A 20,416-nucleotide genomic window follows, 5' to 3' on the forward strand; every position below is an offset into this window, starting at 1 on the left:
GTAATAAACGAAACCCTTATGAAAAAATGTGTACACCTAAGCACAAAGTAAACACTGGCAGATACTTTTAATTTGCAATAAAAGTAAAGTTAACATGATTCATATCAATAATTTCAAGTTCTTTTAGGACTTTTCTCTTTGTGACAAACTCTCAGAAATAAAATGTACAAAATGCCAATGTTACAGATGTGTCAACACTGATCTTTCCCCATTTAAGCCACAAGGACAAATTAGCCATGCAACTGAAACTGTGGCTTAGCCACGCCATCTCATTTATATCAAAATATGCTACTTTAATTTACTATTTGATACAAATTTTTATGGAGAAAAAAAAAAAAAAACAACAACCTGGGAATCTATTTAATTGCTATTCTTGGTGGAGGGTCTTAAGGCCCCCATACACTAGGGCGACTTGTCCTTAGGACAAGTCGCCCCCGACTTCCCCCTGAGCTTCCCCGGCTGCTCCCCGGGGGAGCTTGAGTAGATTGGCACTTTTTTACATGTGATAAATCGTCTCGATTTATCACATGTAAAAAACCCGGCGAGCAGGGGGGGCGCTACAGAGCAGGGGGGGCTGGGGACGCTGCGGGGGACACAGGCGGCATAGAGCCGGGCAGAGGGAGCCGGGAGCTGTCAGTGCTAGAAAAAAAAGCCTATACAATGAATGGGCAGCCTGTGATTGGCTGAGCGCTCTCAGCCAATTGCTGACTGGCTGAGAGAGTGCTCAGACAATCACAGGCCGCCCATTCATTGTATGGGCTTTGTTTTTTTATTCAGTGCTGACAGCTCCCGGCTCCCCCTGCCCGGCTCTATGCCGCTTGTGTCCCCCGCAGCGTCCCCAGCCCCCCCTGCTCCATCCACCTCCGCGCCGCCCCACTAGGTCCCAAGTCGGGTGGTCGGACGTGCAGCAGGTCCGACCACCCGACGCAGATCTGATGCGCACGGGACTGCGCATCGGATCTGAGGGGACATCAAAACTAGCAGATTTTGGTCCGATTTCGGCCAGATCCGACTGATCTGGCCGAAATCTGACCAAAATCGGCTAGTGTATGGGGGCCTTTAGCCATGCTAAACATTTCATGCCAAATGAAGCAAAAAGTGAAAGGTGTATGTCTGTATGTAGTGGATATTCACTCGTAAACCCACTCATTATATCCAAATAAAAATAACCCCCATTTTTCCCTCCATAACTTAACCTGAAAGAAAAGCTTAAAGCAATGACAAAGACTGTCAAATTCTCCTTGATAATATTTGTTTATTTATACCAATTCCCTCCCTTCCAATGCTGGCAGAGCTAAGTCACAGTTAAGTGTTCCGCAAAAGTGTCCCTTTCTTCTGTTGGTTGCATTTCTTTACGCTTTTCCCAGGTCAAAATTTCTTGAGAAAAGATAGGAAAGAAGAGCAGCTGTGATAGGTTAAAAATGATCCCCCATTTCCCACAAATTAAAATGCAAAGGCTGCCACACACCTTAACTCCTTCAGAAAAAAGTTGATAATTTAGGAGGCATAAGAACCCTTAGATTGAGTTTATGGTCTATTACTTTAGAGTCAAAATGGTCACCATAATTTAGATGGATATGCGCAAGTAATGTAGCATACATAAAAATATTATCACATATATACATGTACATACACATATGGGTGGGCACAGAGAAGTTCATGCTCCTATATGTTACACCTGTATCTCATGAGACAAAGATAACTGCAGTCCACCTCAGTATAGGATGTTTGCACACACAAACACACACACACACACACACACACTTATATAACTAACAGACACACACACACACACATACATACATACATACTAATTCTGGAAGCTACTGTATATGCACCCATTTTGCAACATGTGGCAGAGAAACAAAAAAAGTAATAAACAGAGTAAAACAGTTAAAAGGTAAAAACAAATTCAATTATACCAGCTAATTCTTAATATGTTAATTAAGAGACAACGCCCATTATTTTTAAAGTGACCCTAAAACAGTGGCATGTTTGCATCACCTATATACTGCAGATTGTGTACATGAGCCCAAAGTTACTGTATGTGTTGAAAACTTTTAGATGATGAACTTGTAAAATGTAAAATAAATCATCCAGCTTCATGTGAGTGAGAATATGCACCCACTGCTCCAATTCCTCCTGCAGTTCAGAGGCTTAAAGAGTCTTCTTTACACTTTATAAAATGTCCAAGCCTGAGGGAGGTGGGGAGGTATATGTCCGTAATACTCCTGTAGGGAGGCAGAGATGCTGGTGGAGTAGGAAAAGGATTATTCAATACTGTGCTTTGTGCTAGTGTGGTGACAGGAACAGACAGGACCATTAAAAAATAAATAAGAAATAAAAATGATGAGGTAACTAGAGTACAATATAGTAAAATGAAAAGGAAAATTCATAGAAAGATACTAGAAAGAAAAAAATAGGCAGCAATAGTTGAATATGAAATACCAGGTGAAATTTTAACCACATATTGTTCATCAGTGAAGTCAGAAGAAGTAGATGAAAAATCAAAGTATCCTTCAGTCCTGCCATGCCACCACATGTTCATGAGCAGTGTCACATCATAATATGCCTCCTACGGTGCAGCGCCAGGTGGTCTGAGCGGGAAAAGGTTCGATCACAATCCGAACACATGAAAGGCTTAATGCCTGTGTGTTTACGAAAATGCCGGGTCAACTCATCTGATCTGGCAAATTTCCATGTGCATCCCTCCCATGTACATTTGTACGGCTTTTCTCCTGAAATAAGAAAGAAAAATAAATAAAGTGCCATGTCCCCCACTGGCGTACTTATCAGTTTGGTCAGTGGCGCGAAGAACACGACTGAGGTTAGCTACAATCAAACAGAGATAGATATTCAATTCTCAGAGTTGTACAATGTGGTACTACATTAGTCATTTTCCTGTTACCCTCTGGGATGTGGTCACTAGGTCTACAAGCAAATGGTCAGCAAGCATTAGGTCGACATGCATTAAGGTCGACATGACTATGTCAACATGGGGAAGGTCGACATGGGCTTTTTCTAATTTTTTTGAGCCAACAGGCGGTATTTCATGCACTACCATCCACTAGGGCATGGTGGGAGAATAAAATTGGGTACTTGTTTCCTAGCAAGGCGCCCACGATATTAAGTTGTATAACATCAAACCATATGACCGCATGCGATGCGATTTTAAATTGTATAAGACCCTATACGATTTTTAATTGTATAAGCACCCTAATGGGTGCTTACAATGTTAAATGCACCCCCACTATCAACGCCAACCCGAAGCGTGGCGAGCGTAGCGAACCCGCGAGGGGCGGCGGTACGCGTCCTCCGACCTTTTCATACCCCCACTTTCGCTGCGCTCGCCACACTATATAAAATCAACTCAACGTGGATAGTGAGGGTATGAAGAGGTCGGAGGACGCGCTTGGGGTTGGCGTTGATAGTGGGGGTGGCATTGGGGGTGCTTTTAAGATAGTAAGCACCCATTATGGTGCTTATACAATTATCTTATTGGGGGCACATTTAACATTGAAAACACCCATTAGGGTGCTTATACAATTTTAAATGGTATACCATTGTATATGGTATACAATGCAATGGTATACAATTTAAAATTGTATAACATCGGCTGCCATCACGTAACATTGCATACCATCGTATTCCTTATGGTCTGCGATGCGATGGGCGCCGTGCTAGGAAACAAGTACCGAAAATGGTGTCTCAAGTGTAGCAAGGCACTGTGCCAAAAGCTTGGCGAGCACAGCGAGCCATGCAAGGGAACCAGGTGCTAAGTTTCAGTGTCCATGTCGACTGTTGAAATTCGGGACAAAAAAAAAAAATATATGAAAAACCTCATGTCAACCTTTTGACTGTCGACCTTGCACATGTTGACCAAATGTTGACCTACAGTCACGTTGACCTTCCTGCATGTCGAGCTAATGGTGTCAACCTTCCTGCATGTCGAGCTAATGGTGTCAACCTAATGCTTGTCGACCATTATGTGGTCTACACAATGATCCATACCCAACCCTCTATGGGGCAAACAAAAGTGGTGATGTTGATAGTCACAATGTGCAGGCGCTCTGACAGGACTCCAAGGACATTGGGTCCGATTCATCAAGCAGCAATTGCAATTTTTGCAGATCTTTGCACAAGCCTTGAACTGCACTCGCGATACAGGGTGGTGACGCATCTCTGCAGTCTTTTTTTGTGTCTGCCCTTTTTCTTGGAAGGGGGGCCGATGGCGGCTGCAAGACCTCACGCACAGCTGCTGCAACTCAAAAAATTGTCCATCTTGGCTGTATAGCGAAGCACTCGCACAGCAGCAATGCTCCTACAAAGTCTTGTGGGCGCATCGCAGGGTGGGACATGGGATGTGGCGGGCTCCACCCCACAGCCTTCCGTCGCATTTGTAGTTTTGTGAATACGGAAATGGAATAAAAAACATTTTACATTTAAAAATGCAAACTTAACAACTGGAGATCAGGAACTTTTTATTAGCATTTATGAAAGTTTTAGCAACCTTACAAATGATGCAGCTTCAAAAATGCACAATGGGCCTAAAGCAACGTTGTCCCCAAGTATGTCCCAAAGCATAGGTATACAGCCACGCTCGGTTTACATTCACCTCCAAAGTTTGTGGTCCTGTGTAGGCACAAAATAAGTCCTGCATGATTGCTAGTAGTCCCCCCTTAGCTAAAGCATGACTGACAGCATGATGCTGTATTGTTCATCCACTTTGCATTTTGTTAATTGATAAAAAAAATAAACTATTAACACTTCCCTTTTTGGAATCATTCTTACTTTGCAGCGTTTTTTCACATCTGCCTAAAACTTTTGCTCCTTATTGTGAGTGTGATCTACACCATCTTTCGGCCTCCCTGAAGATGGGCGGAATGCCAGAAATGGCGTACAGGTAGATCATATATAAATTCTTTGCAAACTCCTTGAGTGACGTCCTTTTTAATTCATATTCTAGATCGGTCAAGCTGTCCCAATAAAAACCAAGGTGGCATTCCACATGCTGGTATAAATTACTTGTATTAAATATTATAATCAATTAATCCATTTGCCAATATTTCAAGGCCAATATGCCTTTTCATCAGGGCATGAAGCCATTATAAGCTGCACTTTGCACTTACCATAGCTTCACATCCTAATGAAAAGGCATATATACATACATACATACATACATACATACATACATACATACACAAACACATATTTTATTTACGGATTGGCAAAGTAAAGTCTCACAAAAAGACACCAGTCTGAAATGTACAGTATGAACGGAGGGACCAAACGCTCACCTCTTCATAGGTATATATGTACTGTATATATTATTGATAAAATTATACTACAGTTATCGGTACTTATGTAATATCTGGGCTCCCGTTTTTCTAATGAGACCGCATTCCCTTGCGGGGCTCGCTGCGCTCGCCATGATTCGGGCACGGTGGCTCGCTGCGCTCGCCACACTATATAAAATCAACTCCATGCGTAGTTGGATAGTAGGGGTATGAAAAAATGGGGTGCATTTAACATGGGAGCCCAGATAATACATAAGTACCCAGTTATCTGTTAAATTATATATTTGTTATGCATGCCACCTATCCAAAGTGAGCCATTAATCACTAGGTCACAAGGTACCTGTGTGTATTCTCCGGTGAGCTTTTAGATGAGAACTCTTAGTGTACACTTTATTGCATCCTTCAAAGTCACACTGATGAGCCCTTCTTTTTCTTAGATCTGGAGAACCTGTGCCACTGCGCTGCATCCGGATGAGGCGTGACCTGAAGAATAAAACACAGCTAAATCCAAGAAACCCATGAAATTAAACAAGTTACAAAACTAAATTTAATTATTATCTGAAAATAGAGTAAACAGAGTTACATTAATACCCCTTTTCCACTAGCAACCTTGGTCAGGCCCGGTAATTTATACCTGGATCGATACCGGTTTGGACCTGGGTTTAAGACACATTTCCACTACAGTGCTACCCGGTAAATTGCTGGATCAGCCCTGTTTACACTTAACCCAGGTAAGGCCTGTTTTTTCCTATAGATTACATAAGAAAAGGTCTTTTTAAAGGGCTTTACTAAAGGGGAGATCATAAAAAAAGGGCCACCATTAAACAAAACATTTTCTGATTAAATAATAGACCAGAAATATGTATTTGAAAAAGTTTTGCTTTTATTTTAGTCTCAAATATTCAATATGAAACCTTTTCAAAAGTGTCTTCACACAAAACACGTAAAACTATTGTGAAAACGGTTGTTTGCAGTGTACCTGAGCCATTGGTGTACCTAGACATGTAGCAAGTGCATATACACATGTACAAAATGCACATAAAAATACCCCAGAAGCTCCAATCAGCTCTGTTTTTTAAATATACCGGGTTGGGAGCGTTTCCACTAACTCTGAACCCAGGTGCAAACCAGGTGCTACCCTGGACATTACCTGGATAGGATTGCCGGGGAATTCAAACCGGGTTATTTGAAAGGGAGCATCTCCACTAGCAGAAAAACCCGGGTAGATGCGCGTCCCCGCGGAGATTACCGGGTTATTTCTGCTAGTGGAAAAGGGGTATTAGTGTTCATTCTAGCACCTGCTATCTTTGAAAATCCATGTAGTTTCTGTTTCCTGCCTGGGGTGTCGCTGTCTGCTGTGGTGTTTCTAGCACAGGTCTGGTTTGCATATTAGTGCTGATATACAGACCACACTGTGCTAGATGCACTACAGCAAACCCCAGGCAGGGAAGAGGAACTCCATGGGTTTTCAAAGATAGCAGGTGCTAGAATGAACACTAACATTGTATAGGTATATGCTTTGCAGAACAATGCAATGAGTCCTACCAGTTACCCATGTGGGACAATCACAGGAGAGATACAGTATCTCTGCTTGCTCAGTGGGTGAGAGCAAACATCTAACAACACTAGTGTTCAAAAACACAGCAGAAAAACTGTAGCAGTGCTCATCTATACAGCGCCAATCACCAGGGCCGGATTTAGGGGTCAGGCCGCCCCTAGGCACAATATATTTGGCCGCCCCCCTGGACCCGGAGGCTCGGCTATCTCAGCTATCTCCACCCCTGCATGCCAATTCTATACACAGCAGCCAATCGGCTGTGTGTATTCCAATGGATGCTGGATGGCAGTGAGCCTGAGCCGGTGAGCCAATTGGCGGAGCCGGGAGCCTATGAACTGGGCCGCAGGACCGCAAATATTCATGTTTATGGCAGATCGGGCAGCAGCGAGTCAGACAGTGACAGTGGCAGAGCACCATGGACAGAAAGACAGACGGGTGGCGGGCATATATGAATGGGCAGGAGGCATAGATGGGGGCAGAGCACCATTGTTAGTAAGATCGAAAGGACAGGTGGTGGGCATAGATGTATGGGTAGGGGACACAGACAGAAGAGGGCAGAGAACCATAGAAAAATGGATGGGTGGTGGGCATAGACAGATGGACAGGTGACTTAGACAGATAGGGCAAAGCACCATAGATAGATAGGTGGGAGGGGGGACATAGACATATGGGGCAGAGCACCACAGATAAAAAGATAAATAGTTGGTAGGCACAGATGGATGGACAGGGCAGGGGCATAGAAGGATGGCAAAACATCATACTGGGGAACAGACTGACAGACGAATGGACAGGGGGACAGCATAGATGGAGGGAAGGGTGGGGGGCAAAGATAGAATGACAGGGAGGACAGACTGACAAACGGACTGAATGGTGCTCACCATCACTGGATCTTCAGACTGCTACAGCTGGCTACATCTTTCCCCAGGCTGCAGCACCAGTCAGCAGCAGCAGCGGCTCTTCCTGTGCCTGTGGAGCAGGCCTGGGCACCAGCAGCAGCAGTGGATCCTCTTCTCTCCCCTCCCTCATGGTCACTGTCAGCGGCGGCTTCTGACAGCGACAGCAGCGGGTACTCGTCCTCTCCGCCTCTCTCCCACCCCCCATGGTGCGGTTCCTCGTCCCTTTCTCCGACCTCCCCCTGTTGTGGTGACGAGTTCCCAACATCGGCGGCTGCAGCAGCGGCTATTTGTCCCGTCCTCTGACCTCCCCCTGCTATGGTGCACTGAATCAGCAGCAGCATCGGCTGCTACTTTCTATTTTCTGCAACCGCCTGCCTCCCTCCCTGAAAACCGTAAGTGGTACTTAAACTGCAGCACCAAACTTGCATGGCAGCCTGGCTGCCTGCCGCCCATAATAAGTGCCGCCCCTAGGCCTATGCCTCACGGGCCTAGTGGCAAATCCGGCCCTGCCAATCAAAGAGACTCCAGTGGCCATTGGCACGTTCCTGTGGACATGTGTGTGCATCCAATTCATTCCCGTGGCTCATAGAAATGCATTGAGTGGCATTTAAAGAAATGTGTTTTTTTTTTCTGTAGAGGAGGGAAGGATACATTGAGCCCTTTCTCCCCCATACTGTCTCACACATATGTGGAAGGGATGTGGGTAACATCCTGACAGACCTCTGAAGACAGACAATGGACCTCTGAATAGATCAGGATGCCAGCAACGGAACGCCAACAGCCAGCATCCAGACAGGAAAGTATGAGGGGGGTTAGGTTTAGGCACTAGTGGGTGCGGGGGATTTCGGGTTTTGCTGCAGGGAGGGGAAGGTTAGGGTTAGCTTTAGGCACCAAGAATTGGGGATTTAGGGTAAGGTGCGGGAGGTTTAGAGTTCAGCACCAGTGGGAAGGGTAAAGGTCAGGCTGCAGGAGGGGGAGTTAGGCTGCTAGAAGAAAGTTTTATGGTTGGGGGGCAGAGATGCTGGCCAGGACTGCCGAGGGGGGGGGGGGGGGGTACTATTTACCTGGGCCCTGTTCTGACTCCCTCCCCTCTGTCCCACCTTGGTAGCAGTGGCAGCAGTACACGCCTACAGCATGTGCAGTGCTAAAAGTCTCACTGACAGCATGAGCCTGCTGTCAGCACAGCAAATGCTGTAGCTGTGCTGCTGCTGCTGAGGGGGGGGTGACAATAACACTCCCCCCTCGACTTTAGAATGTTTTATCACCCCCCCCCCCCCCCCCCCCCCCTAGAAGTTTTGTGGGTATGGCCCAATTGCTGAAGGTGACCACGCCTCCCGCAATTAGACCATGCCCCCAATATTGGCTGCCTCAATGCTGGCACCTATATTCTGACCGCCAGTCAGAATATGTATTCTATATGGGACACGATGGGTGTCACACAATATCATTCAGTGATGTCACCGGGACCACATATGGGTCATTATTTAGCCAAAATCCACCCACATTTTCTGTAAAAGAGGAGTAAACCTACTTTTGGTTAACTCGCTTTCTTTGAGGTTCCTGGGACCACAGGGATAATATTGGGTTGTAGGCGGATCCAGAGGACCAGGCACCAATCTCCAAAGCTTTTGAGCTTCACAGCATGCCTTGCTGTATCCCTGCCTCCTAGCACCGGACACTCAGGTTGGTAGCAAGTCCCAGCACTAAGCAAAGAAGGATAGACAGACAGACTATGGACACAACAATACATTCACTCATACAGAGAGGAAAGAGAATGGTGACCAAGGTCGCATATGCTGCCATTATAACAGGTGCTTCAGGGTGGGTGCCCTGTGGTCCCAGAAACCTCAAAGAAAGGAAGCTAACCAAAGGTAGGTTTACCATAACTCCTCTTTTCTTCTTCAGGGTTCCTGGTCCCACAGGGATGACATAGTGCATGTCCAAAACCCATATAATTAAGGGGTGGATGACGCCTGGGGGGGCAGAAGAACCTGGTGATCAAATTAAGCATCTCAGAAACTTATCGAAGGAGGACCACGTTGCCGCCTTGCACAACTGTTCAGCAGAAACTCCACGAGTGACCAACAGTCCTGGTGGAATGTGCCGAAATCAAAGAAGGCAAAAAGGTAGAGTAGCCTTCTCCTAAGCGTGAGCAATGACCAGTCAAAAGCAGTGAGCTATAGTCTGTTTGTGGCCTGGCCACCCACGTTTGTTCTGATTCTCTTTTTGTTCTCTAGAGGTTTCACAGACATCTGCAAACCATGTTGCATAAAGGACAAAGGGGGTTATTTTGGTGCGGGAGGCATCATTGAGCAGGAGGCTTCGTTCGGCCATCAGGCCAAAGAGTTCCGCACTATCGAGTCCAACAGAGCCCCCAGATGTAACATACTTCTGGAGGGGGGACCAGAGCTTTCTTCCAATTTATCAAACAACCATGGTCTTTGTAGAAAGGTCACCACGGTTTGAAGATGGTGGAGAAACACCTCCTGAGAACTGGCTAGTAATAGGAGGTTGCCCTGGCGTCATAAGGAATCTGGAACGGATAGTGTTGTCCCAATATAGCAAAATGATGGAACTGCTGGTGCGATGGAGCAATGGGAACATGTAGATACTGTATGCATTCTGAATATCAAGGGATACCATTTAGTCACCTGGTTCTATTGTCCACGCGGAACTTGGATACTTTCACAACTTGTTTATAGATTTTAAGTTTAAGATGGGTCTGTAGGACTGGTTTGGTTGGGGTACCAAAAACAGGGTCGAGTAGTACGCTTGCCATCACTGATGTTGAGGAACTGGTACAATCACCCTTGATTGGAGGAAACATTTCACAACCAGTTTTAGACAAGCCTCTTGTATGAATCTTTTGGGAGGCTTGTAGGAAAGAATTGTTGTGGAGGCACTATTCACACCCAGGCATCAAAGGTCATTTGATCCATTCCTGCGTGAAGTTGAGAAATTGGCCTCCCACTCTGGGGTCTCCCAGAGGGAGGCCCACCCAGTAAGGCTTAGGGCTTGATAGGCTTGGCAGGAGGCTGTCTAGGCTTGGATTTGCAGAACCCATTTTTCTACCAAAGACCTGTCCTTTGACCTTGCCAGAGAGACTAAAAGTAGTTCCCTTTGTGTGGATGAAGCTGATGGCAAGCAAGCCGTTTTAGTCATTGTCAGTGCGGTTACAGTTGTGGCTGACGCTTTGGCTGACAGTTTCCTCACATCCATTACTGCCTCGCTTATGTAGGCCACAGCCTGCGCCATACGCGAGAGACACAATTTCCATTCCTCGGACACCTCATCAGGTAGTTCTGTCTCGAGGACCTTCAGACAGGCCTCAATTGCCCTTACTGCCCATGACACTGCAATGGTAGGCCTGTTAGCAGCACTAGTTAAGATAAAAATAAACTTAAGGCACTGTTCCAGTCATCTGTCATCTGACATCCTTAAGGGAGGCAGCTGACATGACAGGTAAAACTGAAGGTTTAACCAGTCGGTTCAAGGGGGAATCCACAGGACTTTCTCACAGCTTACAGTCATCCACTGGCAGTGGATACCGGGCGGAGAACTTTTTAGGTACTGGGAACTTCTTTCCTGGAGTTTACCATTGCTCCTGTTTGACATCCATCAGATGGTCAGAGTGTGGATCTCCAGCGCCACTACACCCACTAGTTCCACTGACTCCGCCTAGTGTGACACCAGGGTCTCAGCATGGAATGAGGGCTCATGGATGCAGCATTTAGGCGGGAGCACCGGAGTGAATTAGCGCCTAAAGCCGGATTGCAGACAGGCGCCGCCTCCCCCTTGCTGGTTATCACTCACTGGTATGCAAACCTGTTAAAATGGAGACCAGTCCCATGCCTAATGGGGATTGATCTCCACCTGCGCTCGGTACCCTGATGGTATACTGGAGCCCCTGGAAGGGGGGGGGGGGGGGGGGAAGAGTGTCTATGCCAGCACTGTGAGAGCATCTCTTACCCTCCCCGATCTCTAGTAATGCTGTCCTAGAGGAGCAGTCACTCTGGTGGTGCTAGTCGCTTGTGCGGCTCCTCTGTCCAATCTGCCTTTCGCCAGGGCTTGCAGGAGGAGATTGACAACAGTGGGGGTGTCAGAGCAGCAGCATCACAGTCGCTATGACTACTGGTGCTGCGTGCTCAGTGTGAAAATAAAAAAGTCTGCAGTAACAATCAAAATAAAATAGAAGGAAGTCCATGAGAAAAAACAGGTGCACATGCTTCATGCCACCAACAAAAACCTTGGAGTCCTGTGCTAGGAGGTGGGGTTATAGGGGAGAGGAGCTTTGGAGATTGGGTCCCGGTCCTCTGGATCCGCCTACAACACAATGTCATCCCTGTGGGACCAGGAACCCTGAAGAAGAAACAGGAGTGACCATTAACCCCTTCAGTGGCAATCCCGAGAATTTTCCGGGCTTTGCCTCAGTGTTCAGTCTGGCAAACCTGGAAAATTCTCGGGATTGCCACTGTTTACAGCCGAGCAGTGCTGCTGAGTTCAATCACTGAACTCAGGCAGCTTCGGTGCTGCCCGCCTCCCTCCCCTCTGCCGCGCCTCCTCCCCCCTCCCCTCTGGGTTTTCTATTGAAGTCCCCGATGCCGGCTTATGATAAGCCGGCTGCCGGGGACAGTGACCAGCTGCGCAGGTTCAGGCAGCCGCTGATTGACAGTTCATCGGCGCTGCCCGGACCCAGGGAGGCAGTGGTGTTTTTTTTTTTAAGGGAACGCTCCCCATAAAGTGGGGAGCGCTCCCCCCCCCAAAAAAAAAAAACACCACTGAAGGGGTTAATGATGTGTGGGAGCATGCATCATTAACGATATTAAGTGTACACACTAGACCCATGATGGCTAACCTACGACACGTGTGTCACGCCAAGGCACTTTGACTGACAAGTGTCTGACCATGGAGAGTGAAAACATGGAAGTGCGCAAGGGAAGTGGCTAAGCCAGCATGCCAACTGGAAGGGGACAAAGGGGGGATTGCCTGTCCGCTGGAGGGAGCAGAGCTAGCCTTCCCACCTTCCAACAGGAGACGCAGACGGTCGGGTCCCAGGTGATGGAGTGCTAGTGGCCTGGGAGCTGGGACTGCCCTGGTGAGTGTACAGCACCGGCAGTGGGGTCTGCGTAGAGCTCTTCTGGCTCAAATGTTTGTCCTCCAGACCCCGATGCCCGCTCCACTCTGCACACTGCCGCCGCCCGCCCCGATCTGCACGCTGCCGCTGACACTCACTGTGTCCCCAAACCTGCCCATTCGGTAATGCTGCCCCCCTCCACTGTATAAGGGGCCCCGCCCTGCTCTAGTGTGTATAGGCCTTCGGTCTAAGATATAGAAAGAAGAAGGTGAACCTCGAAGCCAATTAAAGCTGCTGTATGAGGGAGGGTGTAAGTCTCCCCGTATAGAATATGGAGCGAAAAAAGGGGGGGTTATACAGCGCTGGGTTTTTCTGAATGATGACAATAAACACTTGGTTTTAAGAAAATACAAAATCCATTTATTGTACAATATAACAATTAAGAGAGTACTCTCTAAACATGGGAAAAGAAAAAATTCATGTGTTTAAAAAATTGCGCAATATGTTAAAAATGGGGAGGGGGTAAAGAAGATGAAAAATGGGAGTAATGCATGCACTGGGCTCCAAGAAAAAATGATGAAGACATGAATTTTTTCTTTTCCCATGTTTAGAGAGTACTCTCTTAATTGTTACATTGTACAATAAATGTATTTTGTATTTTCTTAAAACCAAGTGTTTATTGTCATCATTCAGAAAAACCCAGCGCTGTATAACCCCCCTTTTTTCGCTTCGGTCTAAGATACTCCACAACTGCATGCTCGAAGACAAGCATGTCCAAACTATGGCCCTTCAGCTGTTGTGAAACTACAAGTCCCATCATGCCTTGCTACAGTTTTTCTATTAGGGAATGCTAAAACTATGGCGAGACTTGATGGGACGTAGTTTCACAACAGCTGGAGGGCCATAGTTTGGACATGCCTGCTTTAAGTCCTGCTGTTTCTATGGCTATTTGATTTCGATTGTTTGCTGCCACCCAGTGGTGGATTAGCAGCAGGACATGCTAAAATGAGATTCAGGCTTCAACATGCTTTAACCTTGTTATGCCTTTGCTCCTCTTTCTTTTCTTTTTTTTTTTATTATTATCTACAATAACATAACCTTTTACCAATTATGGATAGCAGCTACCCGCTCTCCCCTCAACAGTATCAATTGACTGCCCAAGCCTAAACAGGCTCCAGGGTTATTTGAGATACTAGCTTCAGGGTTGTTTTCTTTCATATTAAAGAACATAGGGCCTGATTCAGCTTTAATCAAATAGAAGCTGCTTGCAGCAGCTTACTGTATACAATCCAAATGCAGGTTGAAGGTGCTTCCCACCCTTGCCTGCATTTGCATTGAACTGCGATGTGACAGCCTCCTAACGGCTGATCGTCTCTTGTACTTTGCCTAATATAGTACCTGACTCGGAAACTGCAGAGAGTTAGATTTGGGTGAGGTGTGTTCAAACAGAAATCTAAACTGCAGTGGAAAAGAATTAAAGCAGCCGGTATTTAGCCTGCACAGAAACAAAATATTTCACCCACATGTAACTCTCTCTGCACATGTTACATTTGCCCCACCTGCAGTGTACATGGTTTAGCCCAGTGGTTCTCAAACTCGGTCCTCAGGACCCCACACAGTTCACGTTTTCCAGGTCACCCTACAGGTGCACTCAGTACTGAATTACACATTTTACAAAATTCACTGGATTCTGTGAGGAGACCTGCAAAACATGCACTGTGTGGGGTCCTGAGGACAGACTTTGAGAACCTGTGGTTCACCGTATTTGAGAAAGATTTAGCATTTGCGATCAACTCTAAATCAGGCCCTAAAAAACAATGATAGGGATGTGACCAGTGCAAACATCAGGAAATTACCTCAACACAAGGCTGAGAAAACACTCAGCAAATATCCATAAAAGCTTGCAAACCCAATACTGGGCTGCTTGGACTAAATTTAGACATTGGGTTACCATACATAAAGGAATGCTTATAGTAGGCACACAAACTATTCATAACAGCCAATAACACTGGGGCCGATGTACGATGCACACAAGGGAGCATCACCGGAGGGGGGTTTAGACATTAATACATCTTGTCATTGTCCCTTCCTGCCTCACCACGGTCATGAGGCAAAGTAGGAAGTGTTATAGCGGCATGATAAGCACCGCTATATTACATCTCCCCCATTTTATCAATCACCATTACAAGGTGTAGTGATGCAATATTTCCAGTATATCGCTGGCAGGAGCATGCCAGCTCACCAGAACTATTTGCAAATAATGTGGATAGTACTATCAGGGCTGCCAATAGGGGGGTGCTATGGGGACAACTGTCCCGGGCCCTGCCGCTCTGACAAAGGGTACAGCCCGGGCAGCTCTATCCCCAGCACACCCCATTTGTATACACTACAGTGCTGCTGAGCCACGGCGCGTCGCACTCCCACCCCTTCATTCAACAGCGGTGGTGGGCTGTGGTTATTCTATGCAGGGTGGGGTGCGATGGAGGGGGGGCCCTTCCTATTTGGTCAGTCCTGGGCCCGACAATTTCTGATGGCAGCCCTGAGTACGATTGTCTGAATTAAAATATATAAAGGAAGAGGCACAGTTATAGAGAAGTCTGTAAGATAAGATATGATTGCCTTATATTTCATTTTTACAGGACTACATTCAATGAATGTCCAGATATTTGTATTAAAATCATTTCTCTTACCCTTGCGGTGTGTCCTGGAAGGAGGAGGAAGTCTCCACGAGACTCTCATCACTGTCACTGTTTATCTCAACTGGGGACATCATGTCTGGCTCTAGTTTTACTGTGAAAATAAGTCATTTTTGTTTGTATAGTAGCAATTCACCTATTAGCATTTTTCATTAACAACAGTACTTTCAGTAAATAATTATAACAATAACTGAATTAAAAATAACATTCTGCAAAAGTATTTTGCAACTAAAACCTGCCATCTCTTATTGACACTAACAGAAACTTAATGAAAACCTCATAATTCAAAGCATAATGTGTAACACAGTAATTCAAAAACTTTTTGCATTATGGTGCCCTAGGAGGATACCTTTTTTTCAAAACACAAATGTTGAAAAAGTCTGATCTGTTTTGTCGAAAACATCCGCTAAATTGTGGAATTCAAGACCATTTTCGACAATCTGTGGCCGTTTTCTGCTTTATGATTGATATTTCTGTGTAGATTATAAAAAAAAAAATCTGCAATCTGCAATCTTAAGGGGGGTATTCGATGTGTCGGTCGCCGTGACCCTGTCAGCTCGACCGCAAACATGCAGGCGGGATTCAATGTCCCGCCTGCAGTGGGATGGAGAAGGGGCGTGGCCGCAAGTTGCGGCTGGGAAGAGGCGAGCTGCAGCCAGCAGCTCGTAACTTCCCGGCAGAACGAACCCGACAGCTTGTGAAGTCGGGCTCGTTCTGCCAAGAAACCCTGCTCAATGCTGTCGGGGAAGACAGAATTGAATAGGGCCCGGCGGCCATCTCACCTGTTGGGAGATGGTCGCCAGCGATTGAATACCCCCCTAATTGTTCAATTGTTGAACTGTAAATTACTGAAAGTAACTATTTAAAGGAAAGTTACTTATTAGTACAGATTAAAGTAATAAAACATGAATGTATTTATGTATTTTAGGTCTCGGCATGTACATTACTTCACCGGGTCCTAAAATACGAAGTGAAGACATCGCTATGACAGCTGGAGCTGCATTGATGACAGCAGATAAACACAAACTTCTCATCTCGGCCTGAATCTTTAATTGTTCTGGTAAATTAAAGCTGAACCATAGAAATACTTTTTCCAGTATTGTCATTTGCTCCAATTGCTCCAGCACCAGTGTTTTATATAAAAAAACAGCCAACTCGTTTGACATTTTGCAGTAACCAATACATCTTACCTTGATCTGAATAGACAAGGTTTGGCTATTGTAATTACATTATGTAGTGTTCCCTCTAAGCTTCATTTGCAGGGTGCCCCCCCTTCATTTGCCCCCCCCCCCCCCAAAAAAAAAATGTTTAATGGGCGTAATCCATCTGCATCGTGGCATGGATAGCAGTCATTCTGGCTTGGTCTAAAAATTTGTACTCTATTACATGTGTTTGAGATGTGCGGGTTACTGAGGTTACAGGGAGAAAAATTTCTCTATACACATAAACCCATCAAGGGAGGGGTGTGGTATATGGTTCCAACAGTCGGGATCCTGACAGTCATTATCCCAATGACTGGCCGGACTCAGACAGTGGGGATACTGATTGTCGGGAAACTGCCCGGCACCCCAAGGGAGCACACCTCTATGTAAATCAGCTTTCCCGATGCACCATAGCTTATACAAAAAGGAGCAGGAAAAACAGTTTCTGTGATCCCTGTAGATTGTAAGCTTCCGAGCAGGGCCCGCGTACCACTTTTTATGTAACTACCCAGTTTGTGTTAGTGCTATTTCTAACTGTAAAACGCCAACGGAACTTGTTGCGTTGTATATGAAACCGTTAATAAATAAGGAATTAAGTAAAATGGGAGCAGAGCATTACATGGAAATGCTGCTTTAAGCTTACCTCAAGTGAAGGCCCAAATGCCAAGAATTTACCAACTTTGAATCCACAAATTTAATCTGTTTAGCATATATAACCTGGCCATCAGCCCACTTAATCACTGTTCTGGGATCATGTATTTATCCAAATCCATGGCTGACCTGTGATAATACCACACACGCACACACATTGCCTGTAACAACACTGTATAATAATGTATATTGTGTTGATTTTGAAGTACCCTTACCCACAACCAGAAGAAAACTGTAATATCACGTAAACCACTCTAAATTCTTCTATGGTTTACTTGCTGGATTGAGGTGCTTTGCTGCTTATCTTATTTGAATAACAATATAGATCAGTGATGGCTAACCTTGACACTCCAGCTGTTGTTGAACGACACATCACAGCATGCCCTGCATCAGTTTTAGCATGGCCAAATAGCAAAACTGTAGCAGGGCATGCTGGGATGTGTAGTTCAACAACAGTTGGAGTGTCAAGGTTAGCCATCACTGATATAGATTCTATTCGGAAGTTTGCTTAAAGAAAATACACTGGTTTCAAAGGCTTTATAAAATTATTAACATCTTATTCAATTTAAAATAAAAATGATAAATGGAGCGATCTATGAATTTAAATAAAATGTATTCATAACGAGTGAACACCTGTGAAAAAAAGTGTAAACATGGTTTAAACTAATATTTTTTTTTACAGGTGTTCACTCGTTTTGATTTAATTTATTTTAATTCATAGAGCGCTCTATTTATCATTTTTATACTAAACTCACAATATTGGAGCTGCCAAAAACACATGAGCGCGGTGCATATACAATGTATATCTTATTGAATTTGTTTTATTTTTTAATTGATTACGGTCTTAGAATTTCACTAGCAGAATAAAGACACATGCCATAAATGTTATAGAAAATGTAAATGCAAGAAGACATTATCCGGACATTGCACATTGTACATGAAAACCTCCATCTCCCCCACCTCTAGATCAGTAGGTTAAGAACCTGCTTTGTAACAGTCCCAAGTTACAAAATGAGAATTGCAGTTTCCAGTCACAAGTTTATATTCGTCTAAATCCTCAAGCTTCCATGCCTAGATTATGGGTGGAGTATATAAGAAGGATAAGGAGTCACCATCGCTGCAAATTCTCCAGTTCTCTTGTTATCAGATTAATGCTTTGCTGAAACCTAAAAACTTAAAAAATAAATAAAAAAAGCAGCTACCAAGACAAAAAGACCTTTATCATTAGATACCTGAATTATGTGAGAAGTCAACTTGTCCAAGGTCACATGGAGACTGGTCTGCCCTTGAATCAGAGTCTTCAACTTCAGAAGTGGGTGACTGTACCATAATGCTATGGGTTCTCCCTAAAATAAGACAAAACATTAATCCACATTCCTTTTTTGACATTTTTGTAAAGGTGGCATCTCAACAAGGATCATATATATTTATTATGATTTATCAGTTATTTATATAGTGCACACATATTCCGCAGCTCTTTACAGTAAATATTTCAACATCGACATCAGTCCCTGCACCAGTGGAGGTTACAATCTCTATTCCCTACCACATGGAAGCCAATTAGCCTACCAGTATATTTTTGGATTGCAGGAGGAGTACCCAGAGAAATCCCACGCAAGGACAGGGAGAATATACAAACTCCCCACAGTTAGGGGCATGGTGGGAACCTAACTCATGACCTCAGCGCTGTGAGGCAGTAATGCGAACCATTAGACCGTCTTTCAAAATGTTGTTTTTAGATATCAAAGCATTATTAGCAGTGAAATAGTTCCCGTGAGATCTGTAAACTAATAACGTTAAAATACAGTAATAACATTATTTAACAAAATATTGAGCATTCACGACTTAAGAAGACTAGAAGCAATTGCTGATCATGGTTTTAATTAAAAAATAAAAATCCTAATTTGACAAATTCCATTGGCACTCAAAGGGTTAAAATGACCCAAAAATATACCCTCAATAGAATTTGAACACTTATTTTGCTGAAAAACCTAGTTTTCTATGATTTTTTTTTTTTTTTTTTTTTAAATGCATATAAACAGTCATTTGACTGAAGTAACACAAATCTTTGTTTTATTAGCAACACTAACAGACTTCTAAACATTTTTCATATCTTACTGTAGTTTGTCTTCCAGGCAGATTTCCCCATTTCGTCCTACCCTTTTCTCATATTGGCCACAATATTTATAGGAGGTTTGCAGTATTTGTGAATTTGCAATTGAATAGGATTGCATCATGGGTGTACAAAAACTGCAATAAGCAACTTTGCATGGTCATTTTTTGCCAATGCCCATAAAATGTCTCATTGTGGTAAACCACCACATTACCATGGCTAAATTAATTCCCCACAAGCGGAGAAAAAAAAAAAGGTTATACATATTCTATTTTCACCTACTACTATTGGAACCTAATGCTCCATTTATTTTGAACAATAACTGGTACATTTTCCTTATCATAGATATATTTAATTTCAAAACAAGTGCCTTTGCGAATACATATCCTATATAACAAAAGCATGGGCTGGCTGGCAACTTTCAGCCTGGGGGGCAACACAAGCAAGTGGCCCACCACCATCACCATTGTTTTACCACCCTAACTTCTCCCTTCTAGTATGCAGCAAGGATTAAACAATCATTCCCCCCCACACACACACACACACACACACACACACACACACACCAGAAACGGGGACAGTGCGTGCCGTAGGCACGTTGCAAAAATTTACACTGTAATGCCCATTACACATAATGCCACACACCGTAATGTCCATTACACATAAAGCCAACACCATAATACCCATTAAACATAATGCCACACACCATAATGCCCATCAAACATAATGTCACACACCCTAATGCCCATCAAACATAAACCCACACTGTAATTCCCATTACACATAATGCCAACACTGTAATGCCCATTAGACATAATGCTGCACACCATAATGCCCATTACACATAATGCCACACACTGTAATGCACATTACACATAAAGCCAACACCCATTTAACATAGTGTGACACACTTCATGTCACAGCCCACA

General features: G+C 44.5%; 1 protein-coding gene across 2 annotated transcripts in view; it reads right to left on the reverse strand.

The window, feature by feature from the left end:
• Positions 1-1,235: 1,235 nt before the first annotated feature.
• Positions 1,236-20,416, reverse strand: part of LOC146035561 (Krueppel-like factor 8) — an 86,682-nt gene continuing 67,501 nt past the window's right edge. For both annotated transcript variants that reach the window (XM_083159084.1, XM_083159085.1), the window contains exons 3-6: positions 18,607-18,720; positions 15,516-15,615; positions 5,638-5,780; positions 1,236-2,738 (exon numbers count right to left, since the gene is read on the reverse strand). In XM_083159084.1, coding sequence (XP_083015210.1) covers positions 2,557-2,738; positions 5,638-5,780; positions 15,516-15,615; positions 18,607-18,720 — 539 coding nt within the window. In that variant the 3' untranslated portion in view covers positions 1,236-2,556. The remainder of the gene's footprint in view (positions 2,739-5,637; positions 5,781-15,515; positions 15,616-18,606; positions 18,721-20,416) is intronic.

Source organism: Crinia signifera, chromosome 9, assembly GCF_055691185.1.
Source record: "Crinia signifera chromosome 9, ASM5569118v1, whole genome shotgun sequence".
NCBI classification, from domain to species: Eukaryota; Metazoa; Chordata; class Amphibia; order Anura; family Myobatrachidae; genus Crinia; species Crinia signifera.